Source organism: Sinocyclocheilus grahami, unplaced genomic scaffold (assembly GCF_001515645.1).
Source record: "Sinocyclocheilus grahami isolate Dianchi unplaced genomic scaffold, SAMN03320097.WGS_v1.1 scaffold152.1, whole genome shotgun sequence".
In the NCBI taxonomy this organism is placed as follows: Eukaryota; Metazoa; Chordata; class Actinopteri; order Cypriniformes; family Cyprinidae; genus Sinocyclocheilus; species Sinocyclocheilus grahami.
The window spans coordinates 1972478-1990071 of NW_015505331.1; the positions used below are offsets into that span (position 1 = coordinate 1972478).

Here is a 17594-nt window from a genome sequence, read left to right on the forward strand (position 1 = left end):
CAACAAAAACAACACCTGGATTTCATTTTATTGCCATGATGAAGTCTCATTCCTATGACTGACAACACTTACCAAGACAAGTAGGCTAAATAGGCCTATTTCAAGAACGTTGTTAATAAAAAAAAAAGTTTTATGGTATGAAATGTTTAGAAATATATGAAATGCTAAATATTTAGATGAGTATTCTGCTTAAGTGAGTGTTAATAGGATTGTTGATAGTCTCATGTTGTCCTCTCTACTGTACCTATTAACAGTGTCATAATACGTTCATGCCGTTCATGCCAATGGATAAACTTTTGAAATGGGGCCGCAAGTGTTGTTCCCATATTTTCCTAGAACTGTCTCCCACTGTGAACCTCCGCGAGTTCGGAGACTACTCCGAAAAGAGTCGTGTTACGTTTGCTCTCATTGGCTAATTTCTCCTTCTCCAACGGCCCTTCGCGAGGGCCCGCCTCAAAACGTCTAGGCTACTACTGATAGGCAATGCTTGTGCAGCACAAATCCTCTGCACGCATGCTTTGTTGAAAGAAATGGACTTACTCTCGTGTGTTAGCGATCAATTGCTCAATACTTCGCTGCGACCGTTTTCCCTGAAAGCCGAGAGATCAAATAATGTATTTCAGGTCGACCGTCGAAGACAGGTCTTGAAGGTTTTCGAAGAAATTGATATTTATTGCTGTCCATTTAAAGTCATATAGGCCTATGTTCAATTTTACTTTAAAAATCCCATCGTCACAACTGAAAAAGCTCCATTGGGCAATATCCCATATACACTGATATATCTACCTCTGTTAAATGGTGTATTTACTGATTTCTATATGTTATGCTTATGTTAATATTTTTCACTGCATGGTGCCTGTTAATGTGAAACTAGCTCACACTGGGTTTTTTAACATCCCGTGACTTGAGATAAATGTAAGATAGACAAATGATAAATCTTATCAATGCAAGCGTTTACTACTTTTTTTCTTTCTTTTTAGAAACAACTATATATCGGCCAGTGCGTTGAGTGATTACAGTGCTGAAGGAGGGCACATGCTACTACTCGTAGTTCCTGTTATGTTAGCACGCCCCTCATCCGATACTCAGAACACTATTGGACCCATGAGCCTTCAATAGCATGAGAGTCAAGGTGATTCCTGGTAGTGCATTCAATGCACTCTTGGACCACCGTGTCCAATCAGCGACGAGTTTTATGATGACACCGTGGGATTCCGCGAAGTACTGTTTCTTTCAGATGAGAACAGCAAACAGCGGCACAGAGAGAGGCACACGGATGAGGGAAGAAGGGAATGACAGTTCTCAAAGTTCCACGCTTTCTGATGTGGTTGAAATAATATTGGGAATAGGCACCTGGATGCCTATTCGATAACTTGTGCGTGTAGACGCAAGCGACACACGCTTTTATTCTTCGCTTAGAACATTAATCATCGCAGTCACATTGGGAAAAACACGTGTAGGAGCCACGTTTTCCACAGTCATCTGTTTCCCGATGCGCATATGATGAGAATCCCGAGCCCTAAGTTTTTCTATTTGTAGCAGGTGACTCCTCCATTTCCAGGACATTTTAGGTAACTACAATGACGGACGTTAATACTGCAGCTAGGTCATTGGGGCCGGTCTCAAACGGTGGCCGCTCAGACAAACTAGCCGACGAGGAGGGATCTGAAGAAAGTCAAGAGAGTCGGACTCTGTTGATGGTCGCAATGATTCTGCTGGACCTAAATCAGTGTATCCCGAGCGGCATCAGCGCCAAATGTATAGTGGACAGTGATGTGGATAATCAGCCCGGCGTGAAGGAAAACCGGGAGAAATGCAGACAGAACGCGAGCAGGGTGAAAAGGACACGGAACCGCGACAGACTGCATGTATCCGCTGAGAAGAGACACTGCTGCCCCTATGCTGACTGTGGCAAAATATACGGCAAGTCGTCCCATCTTAAGGCGCACTTCAGAGTACACACCGGTAAGAAATAAGCACTGTTGAATTATTTTGTGCTTAAGTGTACAGTAACTCAACTAACGCCGGTAATTCGATTCGGATCGTTCGTTTATCTGGCCCACAGTCTGTCACGCCCCACGCCCGCGTGTTCTGTTCGGTTTCGGGAACTGCCACTCATGTAACGGTGGGTGTAACCGCAGGCGGAGCGCTCATGGGTACACATGAGGGTGGAACAGGACACACTGTTACTAATCAAAGTGTGAGCAAACATGTTGCTTAGTCCACATTGTTACGCAGGGCACCGTGAGACATTACATTGCGTAATCGTGTGGTAAAAATGCTAGAAGTAGCCTAGTATCATTTCAGGCTTGCTAATGATACGGTTGGGCCCATATCGCGAATTAAATTCTGTTTTCTGCTTTATGCATCATATGAATTAATATGTCTATTCTATTCTAATAATGAGTCTAATCTCAGTGTGTGCCGTGGCCGCTGGTCCTTGACGATCCGCATACTTCAATGCGACAAGCACTAAAATAACCGCATATAACCTAACAACGCAACGATGACGTGATGTGATTCTACATTTGTAAACATCCGGCACGTGGTGTGTAAACGTCCCCTCCAATTGAGTGCGGTCACATTCAGAGCAAATCACTAGTAACTATCAAAAATCAGCGATTTCTCCGGTTTTTACATACGCACACTGAACAAGTTGCCAAAACGCCGGTGAAGGTGCGTACATGCATGGAAAAAAATCTAGACGTGCCGATTTTTATTTATTTTTTGCTGCTGCTGTCTGGTTTTGTCAATAGGGGCTGAAATAAAAACAGTTTTAAATTTCTCTCTCCCATGTGTGTGTTCTTAGGTGAGAGGCCCTTTCAGTGTACCTGGCCAGGCTGCGCAAAGAAATTCTCACGGTCGGATGAACTGACGCGACATTTTCGCACGCACACCGGGGAGAAGCGTTTCTTGTGCCCGCTCTGCGACAAATGCTTCATGAGAAGCGATCACCTCACCAAACACGCCCGCAGACACGTCAACTTCCATCCCAGTATGCTTCAGGGTCCTGCCGGGCGAAGACGACACTCTTCAACGTCTACATCGTCCTCTGGCTCCAGCGATCACATGTCTGCTGGTGTTTGAGCAACCATGTGACCCCTCACTGCACATTTTGGATGTCTGTCTTTCTTGAGGCTCAGATCTTGGAGCCGCTGATATTGAGGTGATGATATGAGATATCAGGTGTGTTACATAATGGAGACATACAAAATATGTTGTGCTGGAGTTCTCCATGACAAAGCCTGAAATGGGACTGCTCAATGGAATGGACAGAAATGATCAGCTTTAGGCAGAACAATAATGCACATTTAGTCCAAGGGTTATTAAAAAAATTATAGGGGTATTTATAACTTATCACATATCATGAATATAAGATTGTTCAATACAGAGCCAGGGGATTTATTACACACCCACTGTGACAAAGGGAAGTGAAAAATATTTAGTGTGTGGTGAAACGGAGACACATTTTAATGATCACTTTAAAGTGTCCAATTTTACAATGGTCCAGTTGGCAGAAGTGGATAGGTTTTAATATAATCGCTATGAATGTTTTTGGTTATTTTGTGTTATCTACAGGGACAGCAGTTGACTTAAGTGTTGAAGACACTTAAGTCTATGGTATTTGTATGATATTAAAACAGATGGTTACTTATGAGATTAACTTCGCATCGTGTGAGGTTGTACGCACATAAACAAGCTTTGGTGTTTTTTAAGCAATCATTTATTCATCATTCATTCATTCATCATCAATTATTTGCATATTCTAATCAGTTATGCAAAATAATGTAACTTATTTAATGTACAGCATTGAAATACTCTATTCAGAACAGTTTTATAATTTCTTTTTGAAACTTTTATTTGTTTGTTTGGTCAGCCTTCTCAAGTGATGTAGTGAAAATAAGAGAAGTTCACTGATTAATAGTTTACCACCGCCATCTATAGGTGTGTTATGGGAAAACACAAGGTAAGAGCTGTGCCTTACATCTCTGTACACTGCACAGCTGAAAAAGACAACAAAGATTGTATATTTCTTCCAGTACCTATGATTTTATTAGCAGCCTATAGTATTTACCATCAATCAATGAACATGAGTAACATTATCTTTTATTAGTTTTATTAATGGGTTTTTCATTTTCATACAAGTTCCTCTTGACTTCAGAAGTCTTTCCACTGTTCAGCTGTTTACTTGAAATAATAAATGCTATTTGAAAATAGATTTAGTTTAAATCTACCATAATGATCAGCCATTGTGCTTTAAAAGACACAAACTGAATTTTACATGTGAATCAACGATCAATGTATCTGTTGGAGCTTTATTCAATAACAATTATATAGATTTTTATATTTTATGTTATGATAACTGCTCAACAAATATTTGGATTTTATTGTCACATCGTATCTGTGCTAATTTATTGTTCAGATGTTCCATATGTTCAGTAGGTTGTGAGCCTGAATTCAAGCAGGTCATTTAAAACATACTGTCATTGTAAAAATGCTCAACCTGTGCCTTGTTTTGAGTTTAAGAAGAACTTTAGAACTTTGAGTTTAAGAACTCTTATCTTAGACTGCAGAATGTAATTAGCAAGTTACTGAGAAGTACATTGATGTAATTTACAAAAGTCTTCTCAGTTGTGTTGTGAATGCCTGTGTTGTGATGTGTATATCTGTGTCTTACAGACTTTGAGCCACTACCAGTGTACATACATATTCTGTACTTTTACATAAGTATCATTTGTGCAACATTCATATTTTGGCTTTCCTGTACCTGTAAATTATGTAAATAAAGGACTAATTAAAAAAAGAAAAGTGTAATTCAGGTCTGCTTTTATTGAAATCACTTAAACCAATAACAACATTGTTATTACATAAATGGACTTTCTCACATAATTAACATATTTATAACATGAAAACACAGCTTTTGTCCAACAAATGCTCACCTTTGATTACACTTTGAATTTTGATACATCAGGTCATTACACTATTTTAGTCATAGTTAAAACAGACTAAAAAGTGAATATGAGCAGTTCGAATGAAAACAGTTTGCATTTTGAGATACAACTTGATCAAGACAATATGAAGAGTGTAAAGATAACACATAAAATGTGTTTGGCTTTCAAAGCTGAATGGAAGGGTAAAATCTGTAAAAAGGATTTCATGTGTAGATGAGCAGCGCAGTTTCATCATTGATAGCTTGAATCATTTTTAATAATAACAATAATGAGGCCAGGGATTTGATCAGTTTAGCAACATTAACATTCTAAGGTTAGTTCCAAAGACCAGCAGAAAACAGTGTTTTTAAATAGCCCACAATGTCTGAGAAAGTAACTGATTTCCATGAAATGAAGCGATATATTCTGATTGGCGGTATGCATATAAAATGCTAAATTAAAATGGACACAAGGTAAAGTGATTCCAACAAGGAGCATAAACATTCTTTGGTGCCTTCAAGTCTGTGAAATCTGAACATCTTCCAGACTAAAACAGTACTCACTGTCACAATCTAACATGTTTGGACATTCTGTCTAAGAAACGGAACAGGATTTTCAAAATGTTATAAAGGCTATTCAATCATACCCAGTGATTTCTGACCTTTGAAAAACTGCTTTGAGAGACAGAAAGGTCTTCATGTAATCATTTTATCATCTTCGGTCTGTAGTGAGAGGTTACTGTGAAAATAACAACCGTTCAGAAATGACCAATCAAATAAAGAAGGGTTACTGTCTTTCCTTTTTGTTCATAACTCATTCGGATCTCAAATCCAGTGTAGTTTCAAACATGATTCAATGAAATACTTGTGAGATATCAGGAGTAAACAAAAAGTGTGATGCCCAGGTACATGCCAGACAAGGCTCCTGTTAGTGCTGCAGTACGAATGCACCAACATGCAAAATGTTCAACAGAAACGAATCCAAGTATAGCCTCAATAGCAGCCACGAACAATAAACATCCAACCAGATCCGTACAGAAATCAAATCTTACCATAACGACAATGTTAATGCAATGAGTGCAACAGGAACGTAGAGAATTCAGTGGATAAGCTATTTCAAACTCTCTGTAACATTAAGTTGTTTTTAAATTCACAATTAAAGTCATTTTAATGCTTTATTTGTTCTACGTTCACTTGTACAGTATAACACAATGCCAGCTAGGAGGTGAAAGTGAGCAGACTCTCCTAACGTATTAGCAAACAGTGCATATCCTGCCATAGGAGGAAGCAACCAATAATAGTCATGTTTAGAATTATAAGTACGAGTAAATGTGTGTATGTGTGTGTATTAGCACATGTAATGTGTTTTGTGTGTCTGTGTGTTCACATTTTCCTGTACACCATGTTCATCATAACGTTTACTGTACATTTCCCTCTGTAATATTGATTAGATGTCTTATCTGAGGTTATGAAAGGGAAAGAGGGAGGGGAAGAGAGAGAGGGAGCACAGGGAGGGGAAATGGTGACAGGTTTACTGGATTTGACAAGCAGTGGAGGAGGTGGCTTGGCAGCAGATGCAGGTGGAGTTAACGGATTTGGGTGGTATGAGGTCCAGGTCTTCATCATCGGGGATCTCATCCAGCCTGTATCCATCTTTCAGTAGTTGGATGTTCAGATCCTGGTTTATCTGCTGCAGGAAGCAACAAACAGCATGTCAGGCCAGGCTGCATATCCGCCACTAATTAAATTATATAAATTAGTTCAATTTTTCTGGCAGCAGTTATTTAATAGATTAATAAGACTACAGGTTCAATAGCTTGATTGGGACATTTATTGGTTTAATGAATCAATGACATGAACAACAACATGTATATGATTAACAACAACAAATGAGCAATGGTGACCTTTAAAGGAATAATTCACCCCAAAATTTTAATTTGCTAAAAATTTAGTCACCCTTAGGCCATCCAAGATGTAGATGAGTTTGTTTCTTCCTTGGAACAGATTTGGAGAAATTTAGCATTACATCACTTGCTCACCAGCTCTGCAGTGAAAGGGTGCCGTCAGAATGAGAGTCCAAACAACTAATAAAAACATTACAATCACATGCAGTCCACCGAATAACGTCCTGTGAAAAGCTACAGTATACGGGTCCATAATCCATAATAACATTATTTTGGACTGTTTTCGCTTGTAAATGGTGCTTGATCTGTGCATATTTTTTCCTGCTTCAGACAAGATGGCTTTTCACTAGAGAAAGCAATAATATGGATAGAGGACTTGTATTTTAGCTGGAAGCAATGGTTTGACATTAAAACATCTTTTAATGATGAGTTTGTGTATTAAACACATGCAGCTTTTCACAAGATCTTAATTGATTAGTTGTGTATTATTGTGACGTTTGCATCAGCTGTTTTAACACCCATTCACTGCAGAGGATCCATAAGTAAGCAAGTGATGTAATGCTAAATTTCTCCAAATATGTTCAGACGAAGAAACAAACTCATCCACGTCTTGGGTTGCCTGAGGGCGAGTACGTTTTTAGAACAAAAGGGAATTTAGTGCATAAAAGATCGTGAGTGACATCTGAGAAGGAAATCCACTGTCAAGATGCTTGGGGTATGGGGCTTAGGACATTGACCAGAGATCATAGGTACCTGTTCCCTTAGAGACCTCACCTCGGCTGACGAGTATCCTGATGAAGAATATCTAGACATGTCAAAGTCGTCATCGCTGCAAGGCAAGTGAACACAGTGACTTTGAGGCCTGTGGCCAATGGGGGCATAAATAAATCAGTGAAGGATGAGTGAAGAGCTTACCTGTCTGTGTCAAGAGCAACTAAAGGTTTCTCATCTGGACTTTGGTCTAAAGAAGAGTAGCCTTTATTGGGAACCACTAGCCTGGATGGAAAGAGAAATAGAGACAGGTTTTTGAATTAATGTGAAATAAAACAGTTTATGTACATATTGAAAACTATGATCATTTTCTCTTGAATTTACCTTGTTCTGGCCATCACGTTATTTTTCTTGGGTTGTTGATTGACAGGGCTTCCAGCATTGCCATTTTTCAGTGATCCTTTCCTAACCAACTCTCTTTTTTTGTCTGTGAGAGAGAAAAATATTAGACATATTTATATTTTAATCATGTCAAATGAAACAACACATAATTGCAAAAATTGCTTTAAATAAAAGCATAGCATTAGCATTTGGCAGTATAAACAATCCCACAACTAACCTATCTTCATGTGGAGAGGGGAAGGTTTATAGTTAAGGGTGGCAGGCTCACTCTCCCTGGTATCTGAGTCTGCCTCTGATGTGGTCGATGATGCTGGATCCTGGTGGAAAAGAGGGAAAAAAGAGAAGTGTCAGGGCAGTCTAGTTGGTCGTTCTTCTTGACAAGAGCCTTGACAGTCCATTTTTATCAATGTAGATGAGCAAAGCTTTACTTTATTTCTACTGTTTGAGTTCTGCCAGCTCATTATGATACCCTGGGATTGATGCGAAAAGAAACACAACATTTTCAGAAGCAAAGGGTGCAATTTGCCAACTTCAAATAAGGATCAGGTAAAGAATCGTGACAAATCATTTTAAAATTTCAAAAGCCTAAATCTAATAAAACTGGAAAAAAGGATGAAAAAATATAGGTGCAGTGCAACACATTTTGATATGCCGAGCACAAAAAAACTGTACATATTGTATTGTCCATATAATATAATATAATATAATAATATTACACCAAATCAGTGGGTCACAACCAAAAAATGGATTGCAGACCCAAAAAGGTTAACATTTTAAAGGGGTCCTATTATGTTTTTTCACTTTTTGAATTTTAGTCAGTGTGTAGTGTGTATGTTTGGGCATAAAAAAGATCTTCAAACTTACAAATCTCAAAGTCCACTACAAAGGGAGATATTTCGTTAAAAAAAAATCCCTTTTCAAGAACTACAACGAACGGCTCGTTTGGACTACAGCGTTTGTTTTCGGGGTTTTGTGTCACACATATCACACAAAATCACAAAGCAGTCCATTAGAATATCATTAAAATATTTCCCGCCTACGGAAATCCGAATGGTTGGGGCAAGGTCGTGGTTAGAACGCTTGGTTGAGTGCCTCAGACAAGACAACGAAGAAGAAGTTTTCGCAAGTTATTACGCATGCACCTGAATAATTATGTATGTAAATATGTATGTTACAATTATGAAAACGTTTTTATAATAAATTGCTGACAGTACAATACTGGACTATGATGTAATCTGCAGAATTTACACTTTAATATGAGACTACATTGTTTCCCATACATTGAGTGCTGGTGTTTTTATATCACTGTATTTCTGAAGGAAACCGACTGTCTTCAGAAAATTGGATGTCATTTTAATTTAATCTTGCATGTAATGTCTGATAAAGCAGTGGAGCGCTGCTTTGTGTACAGCCGTTACCGGGGAAACCTCGATCTCTATCACTCCAACAAACACTGGACTATGGTATAAATAAATTCAACTGTATAATAGTTTCACTGCAATTCATGTTATAATGTAGAATTAAATAACAATAAAAATAATACATATGCACATATCTGTACATAGTAAATGCAGTTATTTTTAAGCGGTTGTTGACATCCTATCTAAAACATGATTTAGCCAAAAAAAAATAATAATAATAATAACGTTACCACTCTAATATGTCTTGCATTATCCGTGCATGCAAAGGTTCTGCGCGATTATCTTGTTCAATATTCTCTGAGTCTGAATCTGGCTCAAATTGATATGCCAATATTGACGCCATCCTTAACTAAACTTGCTGCTTTGGCAAGGGGCGGGGCAGTACTGAAACACCGTCTAAGCTGTTCGCCAATCACAACGCACTGGGACAGCTAACCAATCACATCACATTTCGTTTTTCGGAAGGCGGGCGTTCATCAAACTCGGAACTAATCGAGCCATTTGTGCCAGAGTGGGGAGAAAGGTATTGTAATAATGTAAATTATGTAAAAAAATAATGCGTTTTTCGAATCACAGAGCATGAGAACATGTTCTAGTACACCCCCAAAACAAATTCAAGACATTGTAAAAGAGCATAATAGGACCCCTTTAAGATGAAAAGGCTAACCCCTTTAAGATATTTGTCAAAAAGCCTATTTTAGGAACTAAAGTTCATTTCATGTTTCCTAGAGGGACGATTATTACAGTTACCTGTCTGTCAGTGAAGACAGCTGTCTGTCTTTGTTTATGCTGCTGCTATGTTTTCTGTAATGTGTTCATATAATACAAAACATCTCATTTCATACCGGAGGCATATGCAGATGCATATATTGGAGTAAAATAAATGTCTCAATCTAAAGACTTCTCCTGCTCTCCTGATTCTCTGACCGGAATCTGGTCCATATTTGGCCACCTCAACCAGTTGTAAATCGAAATGTAGTAAGGTTTACTACAATATTTATATAATCTGATATAGTTATTATCACACGACGAGTGACGTATTCTCCAAATATCAGCACGACAGCAAATGTAATATTGATTAGATGAACAGCTCAATAAACAAAAAGTTAATATTAAGTGACTTACATTTTAGACACAACAGTTCTTGTTTTTGCTGTATTTCAACAATGAAAATAGTTCCAAACAAAGCAGAAATGTTTTGTGTCTCTGAGCAACACAGGACGGTGTTTCGTTACTGAATCAATCAGCCGTTTGAATGAATCGGTTGAATGAATGTCTCAATGACTCACTCATGCACTGATTTGCCGCCACCTACTGGCGATTTTAGGTTTATATTTAAAGTCTATTTTCCCAAATCATTTCAAATATCAGTATTCAACATTTTGTTTTTCAAACATCAAAATATTATTTATGCATTTGTAACTGCAGGTTAAACACATTTATGTTCTGCATTAAACAGTCTGTGTGAATGCATCTAAATGCCACTTCAGATGCGGATTCTGTGCCACCTCAGCATAGCAAACACAAATTTTGTTGATACCTATTTCATTTGATTGTTAGCAGCCCTATAGTGTCCTACTATTTGAATTTATTGATTAAATGTAAGAATTTGACACAAAAGATGATGCATACATTTAATTAGGTTAGGAAAAAAATGGCCTTATAAAGGTAAAAATTGCCATAAAATGTAAAAATCAATTTAAATCAATCATTTCTGTTACTCCTGCAAATTAACCACCGCACAGAATATGAAGAATATCAAAATATTTAGAAGAACACTTTATGTGCACTTGCGATCTTATGGACTTACAATGGCCGCCGCGTGCGCGTGTCCGTTAAGTCCACGAGACTGTAGGATGTCCCATTTGTCATTTTATCGTTCAGAAGTGTGCTTGCGAGCGCCCTCAATCCGCACTTCTGCCCGAGCCCGCACTGGGGCGAGCTCCGCAGCAGACTTCTACCCGACAGTCAAAGCGGCATGACGTCACGAAAATGCGGACTCAGAGGAAGACCGCGAGGGTTCAGGGTGCCATTTCCAGCACAATAGCACACTCAGCAAAATATTGTCTAATTACTGTTATCGTCAAAATTCCAGAAAATATCGAGATATAATTTTTTTGCCATTATTTCACACCCTTAATCAAAATTAATTTCGTTAAACCAGTGTATTGTTCATTCATGGGTTTAGCGCCAAAAAAAAGTGTAAAAATTGCTCCAAAAAACTCAACCAATAGCAAGAGTTTGGGGCGTAACTACTGTGTGTGTGGGGGGTTAGCCGGTGTAAGGCCATGATGACTGACGTGATGTGTGTTAAGATATTAAAGGGTAGATCTTCTTTATGCACCAAGAGCTTGTAACACTCCAAAGAGAAAGGAAAAATTTAAATCGCATCATATGACCCCTTTAAGATTCGGTTACAGAAAGCCAAAATACGAAGACAAAGGGGTAAAATAACGGTAAACACTCGTGGTTCTTTAATGAGAATGAGGAATTTGATACTATGTTTGAGTTGCAATCGAGACGCTGAGCTTGCAGAGTTACTTCTCAACAGGTAAGCAAAAATCTGCATACTTCAACTTGAAAAAAAAATTTTTCCCAACCGTAATTTATTTTGTGTGGTGAATACAGAAAGCATAAACGATTGAATTTGAACAGACATTTAGTCAATTGACAATATTGTCAATTGTTCTGTTCAGTCTGTCACATTAATACTTTTGCATATTTATTAGACTTATGCAGTTAATATGAATAATTTCCCCTTCCTGATCTGAAGGACAATTTTGTACAACTGTATTATAAAAAGTTCGGGTATCGTGTTGGGTCCACTTGATGACCAATGTAAAATCTGGGTCCTGAAGCAATAACAAATGAGAACCACTGATCTAGAACTAACCCAAAGGTACACTAACATCTGCTGTACGTACGGGTCATGGGTTAAATGTGGGCCATCAAGATGTCTCTTCCAACAGAGCTGGTTTTCCTAAGAATTATTGATGAATTTGTCATGGGTGGGAGGGGTATGGACATTCAGGTACCTTAGCACGTATTCTGCATGATGAAGCAATCTACGGCGATAAAGGCCTCTACTAGATTGACGAAACACACAATATTAACGTTATTTCAAATGAACGTTACAGACTGCGTTACGATGGAAGTACGAAGAGATATAAGAACAAGTTGAGCTGAAGTTATAAAATAAAATGAAGCAGATGCTGTTTTCGATGCAGGGAGACACACAGTCTCAGTGCGCAGCATCATAGTAACGTTAGCATCCTTACATTAGCTAGCAAAATGCATATCAGACATAGAAGCGACATCACAGATCTCGTAATATAAGATACTTGCCATTTTTATAAAAAAAGAACGGTCTATGATGACAACATGAGACTAATGAAATACACCATGCGTTGTTTGTTCATATTGAGCTACCATTCGCTCATCAAAACGTTATTAAAACCGCACACTGGCAACATTTATGCTTTAATCGGTTGTTAAAGAGTCAATCTGGTTTAACTTACAAAAGGCTGCATCTCTGCCTCTGTCGGCACTTGAAATCTGTCAATTTCTTCCATCATCTTGGCGGCGGGGTGTCTGCGCCTTTTTGTGAGCGTTTGTGATGGATTTCTGCGGATATACCGCAACAAATTGGTTAAAAACTGAAATTTCACAACTGTATCGTCGGATATGTGTCAGCCCCAAGAATGTATCCGACTCTCCTTCATCCCAGCGATCGCTAGTTAGCCAGCAGTGACCGAGTGGCGACTTAACCACCCACTTCCGGGAGAAACGAGTCTCGAGACGCGAGCAGCACCACGGATTCCGCCCCACTCAACGCCATCGAGCGATGCCTGCTCCACCCAAGACTAGCATCAGACACAGACATCGTGATGTAACCTCGAGATGGCAAGATTTTGTGTTGGACGTTGTTTTGCAGTTCATGTCGAACCTGTGATCAGGGATGGCGGATCTAATGAACGCAAACAAAGATGTTGGTCCCTTATTTACGGGATTTGATTAACATTTTCTCCATTTGCGATTTTACAGTGTTGAACGAGGTGGGCCGTGCTTTATGCACCTGTCCAATACCAAGCACAGAGCAAATGACTTCAGGACCTTGGACAGCTTCTGGACAGTAACCTTAATAAAACTGCTTGTATGGGAGCAAGCTGTAAAATAGTCAATGCTGGAATATATAGCCAATGTTAGCTAGTCTAATATTTGACGGGGGGGGGGGGGGGTTTGTTTGGTTGTTGTTTTTTTTTGTGGAAATGTTATGTTGCCCTGCCCTGTTTAAACCCCCTAGGTTTCTCAGGTCAGGACGCTACCTTGCTTAGACTGGGTTCGTTCTCCCCTTTATTTTTTCTCAGAACAAGGTAAATAAAAATTTCCAATGACAAAGACACTCCAGAATGAATTATTTTTTTCTCTTTTTCTAACCATACATTTTTTTTATCTCAACTGGCTTCTTTTAATTGAGCACTGTCTAGAAATTAAATCAATCTAAATGTTAACAAACCTAGCACAATATAAAAGAGTCCATAAACTGCATTCTTTATATTATTTTCTATTTTAATGCTGAACTGTTGGTATTTTCCCATTATATTCTTGCCTATAGTAGTGGAAACGTATTGGCCAGTAGATGGCGCTAAGCAACAAAGCATTAAAAAAAACATAATCTTTCTGAAGATTATTTCAGAAATTAGTCGCATTAACAACCTGGCAAAGGTTATGAGCTATAAGAAAAGGATCATTCTGCTTTGGCATTAATGTCGGACTCTGAACATTATATATTGAAATGTTAGTGACTAACACAGAGTCATGTAAGGTCAAAATTACAATAAATGTTGCATCTTCGTGCAGAAGAATTAAATGTATGTTTTAAATGCATTTCTGAATATAAAAACAGAGTTATCATATGTTTCACATTTCAGTTTAATATAATAATAGAGGCATTGCTTAGATCGGCTAAATTAAAATTATGATAAATGTGAGGATTCCCAGAACAGGAGTTCCCTGATGGTTGTTGAGTATACAAAATGACATAATTGATTGCAATTGTTGAGCTAGCTGTAGAAATATTATAAGTTGGGGAAATGATGCAATAACTGAGATAAGAACATTACACATAATACTGGAAAAAGAAAATGAGTAATGGTTGCTATTGTGAAAGTTCATATTCCGATTTTATAATCTCTTTGAGAACATCTCTAAGGGGTTAGGAGGTTACCCATACTAATAGTCCGTGTGAAACCCCATATGAACAGCTGTGATAAGACTCTCTGTATGAAAAAAATCTCAGCCTGAGTGTTTGCTTCAATCATAGCTATGTACCTTTTGCTGTCAGATGTACAAATAAACACATAGATGCTTGCTTTCTGTCACGAGAGGGAACAACAATGTTATTTAACGATATACATGTAAATGGACACAAAAAACATTATCTAATTCAAAGGGGAATCTATGTTTGTGTCACTCATCCTTAGCAAAACATATAGGTTATGCAACCATGACATCCTCACAGATGGGAATGCAGATTACAGTTTATTAGTAATCTGGATTTTATTCCAGTGGCCGTAACTCTGTTATGTAATTCTTCACTTTGTTTTCTGTACTCCACCTCAGGGCAAAACAGTTCTGAAGCTACTATGCGTCATTACTGCAGTCTTTTCCCTCAAACAAATCACAAAAATTATCAGATTCTATTACAACAAAAAAGAAGGACAAATTGCAGTAAGAAAACAACTCCATTTCATGTTGAAATCATAACAAAAATACATTTTGTAGTTTTGATTATATTAAAGGGGTCATATGATGTTGCTAAAAAGAACATTATTTTGTGTATGTGGTGTAATGAAATGTGTTTATGCGGTTTAAGGTTAAAAAAACACATTCTTTTCCACATACTGTACATTATTGTTTATGCCCCGCCTTTCTGAAACGCGTCGATTTTTACAAAGCTCATCGGTCTGAAAAGCGAGATGTGCTCTGATTGGCCAGCTATCCAGTGCGTTGTGATTGGCCGAATACCTCAAGCGTGTGACGGAAATGTTACGCCCCTACCATACTGTGAGCGACGAGACAAAAACATTAAAACCCATTATAAACGAGGCATTTGTTGCATCCAGTGGGGACATAATTATGGATTATAATGACTTATACTGTCTTTTTACGCATTGCATCGCGTCATGTAAACATAAAACCATGTCTGCATTTGCGATCGGAGAAATGACAAACAACAAGCGCTGCTCTACACTGCTCAAAACTCGCGTTTGAATCGTCAGTGTCAAATTTCTTTAAAGGGGTCATATGATGCTTTTTTAAAGATTACTATTTGGTGTATTTGGTGTAACAGAATATGTTGACATGCTTTAATGTTCAAAAGACACATTATTTTTCAAATACTGTACATTATTGTAGGTCCCCTATGCCCCGTCTCTCTCAAACGGTTTGTATTCTACAAAGTCCCTCCTTCCGACAAGCGCAGTCTGCTCTGATTGGCCAGCTGACCCAGTGCATTGTGATTAGCCTCTTACCATAATCGCGAGCTTCATCTTTCAAAATAAATGTAAAGACAGTAAATAATGTAATTCGTTTTACCATCAGTTCAAGCCCGAAAGGGGAACAGACACAGTAATGATATGCAGTACACAAGCCGCGGTTAAGACAGCTGACTCTACTGTGATGTGACGCTGTCTTCTCTCTCTCTCTCTCTCTCTCTCTCTCTCTCACACACACACACACACACACACGATGCGCAAAACTCCACATTTGAACAGTCAATAGCAAATACTTAAACTAATAACAAAACAGTAGCTGATTCAGAAGCTCCAGGTTGTCATAGCAAAGTCAGAATTACCTCCTCTCCTATGTTCACGAAATGGTCGTCCATAAAATGCATTGCTGTTCTGTTGTAAGTAATCTTAAAGATTCCTAAATGCATCTACTTTCGGAAGGCCAAATAAAGTGCTTTTGCTTTCACCTAGAAACACACAGCGTCTCTCTGACATGGCTGCTTCAACACTAACTGCGGTTACTGAAACCACGCCTTCTTTCTTTGCATGCACATTTGGGCGGCATTATGCAAATATTTCCACATAGTGAGGTAGATATGTGGGGGCGTGTTAGAACGAGCCGTTTTAGGGGGGCGTGGCAGAGTCTTAACTTTGATAAAGAATATCTGATGCGCAAAACTCCGCATTTGAACAGTCAATAGCAAATACTTAAACTAATAACAAAACAGTAGCTGATTCAGAAGCGCCAGATTGTCATAGCAAAGTCAGAATTACCTCCTCTCCTAGTTTCACGAAACGGTCGTCCATAAAATGCATTGCTGTTCTGTTGTAAGTAATCTTAAAGATTCCTAAATGCATCTGCTTTCGGAAGGCCAAATAAAGTGCTTTTGCTTTCACCTAGAAACACACAGCGTCTCCCTGACATGCTGCTTCAACACTAACTGCGGTTACTGAAACCACGCCTTCTTTCTTTGCATGCACATTTGGGCGGCATTATGCAAATATTTCCACATAGTGAGGTAGATATGTGGGGGCGTGTTAGAACGAGCCGTTTTAGGGGGGCGTGGCAGAGTCTTAACTTTGATAAAGAATATCTCTTTGGTTTTGAGACTTTAGTCTTTGCAACTTCAGGGATCTTATCTATGCACAATCAGCTTGTAACACTCCAAAGAGAAAGGAAAACTTGAAATCGCATCATATGACCCCTTTAATATAAAAAAACTTTTCAGGAATAAGGAAACAGTCCTCCATAAAATGTGCTGCACACATCTGAATATTTGGGTTGAACTGTTCTGGAACAGTTGCAAATACAACTTAACCACTGATTTCTAGTCATGTCCTCTTTTGGAAGGCCAAACAAAGTAGTTTTGCTTTCACAACGAAACACACAGCGTCTTAACGACCAGTTTGGGCAAGTTACTCTGAAAATGTAATCAAATTACTGATTACTGATTACTCCTTTTAAAAGTAATCACGTTACTGTTCTGATTACTTTATTTCAAAAGTAATTAGTAATTTACATTACTAGTTACGTTACTTTTTTCTCCATGAAATTTATGAAATCCCAGCATACACGCTCCCGATAAATATTTGTTATTAAAGCAAGCGGCTGCTGCGAATGCCAGCAAAGAGCGCTGCATTTATAATCTCTAAAAGAATCTCAGTTCATCACAATCTCACAAATCTCTGTTATAACACAATAAATATATGCATA

The 17594-nt window shown here is 38.4% G+C and overlaps 2 protein-coding genes across 3 annotated transcripts; one reads left to right on the forward strand and one right to left on the reverse strand.

Moving 5' to 3' along the window:
- The first annotated feature begins 1163 nt into the window (after window positions 1–1163).
- On the forward strand, window positions 1164–4795 carry LOC107592322 (Krueppel-like factor 9). The gene is made up of 2 exons (XM_016281803.1): window positions 1164–1965; window positions 2810–4795. Exons 1-2 carry the CDS (start codon window positions 1581–1583, stop codon window positions 3085–3087), a joined length of 663 nt encoding a protein of 220 aa, XP_016137289.1. The 5' UTR covers window positions 1164–1580; the 3' UTR covers window positions 3088–4795.
- Window positions 3861–13467, reverse strand: LOC107592323 (protein FAM219A-like). 2 transcript variants are annotated; one of them, XM_016281804.1, is made up of 6 exons: window positions 12887–13467; window positions 8165–8264; window positions 7930–8032; window positions 7750–7830; window positions 7588–7663; window positions 3861–6620 (listed from the first exon to the last, which is right to left on the reverse strand). In XM_016281804.1, the coding sequence occupies exons 1-6, from the start codon at window positions 12941–12943 to the stop codon at window positions 6462–6464; spliced, it is 576 nt and encodes a 191-aa protein (XP_016137290.1). In that variant the 5' UTR covers window positions 12944–13467; the 3' UTR covers window positions 3861–6461. The 2 variants fall into 2 exon arrangements, with proteins under 2 accessions (XP_016137290.1, XP_016137291.1); XM_016281805.1 differs by having other exon boundaries at window positions 7609–7663; window positions 12887–13465.
- Between the last annotated feature and the right edge of the window lie 4127 nt (window positions 13468–17594).

Bases quoted from the DNA above. Each gene is read 5' to 3' on its own strand.
- LOC107592322 (XM_016281803.1), top strand. From the start codon at position 1,581: ATGACGGACGTTAATACTGCAGCTAGGTCATTGGGGCCGGTCTCAAAC. The intron at 1,966-2,809 runs GTAAGAAATAAG...GTGTGTTCTTAG, and splicing joins GCACTTCAGAGTACACACCG to GTGAGAGGCCCTTTCAGTGT.
- LOC107592323 (XM_016281804.1), bottom strand. From the start codon at position 12,943: ATGATGGAAGAAATTGACAGATTTCAAGTGCCGACAGAGGCAGAGATG. The intron at 8,265-12,886 runs GTAAGTTAAACC...CTTTTCCACCAG, and splicing joins AGGCAGAGATGCAGCCTTTT to GATCCAGCATCATCGACCAC. The intron at 6,621-7,587 runs GTACCTATGATC...TGCTTCCTGCAG, and splicing joins TGAGGTCTCTAAGGGAACAG to CAGATAAACCAGGATCTGAA.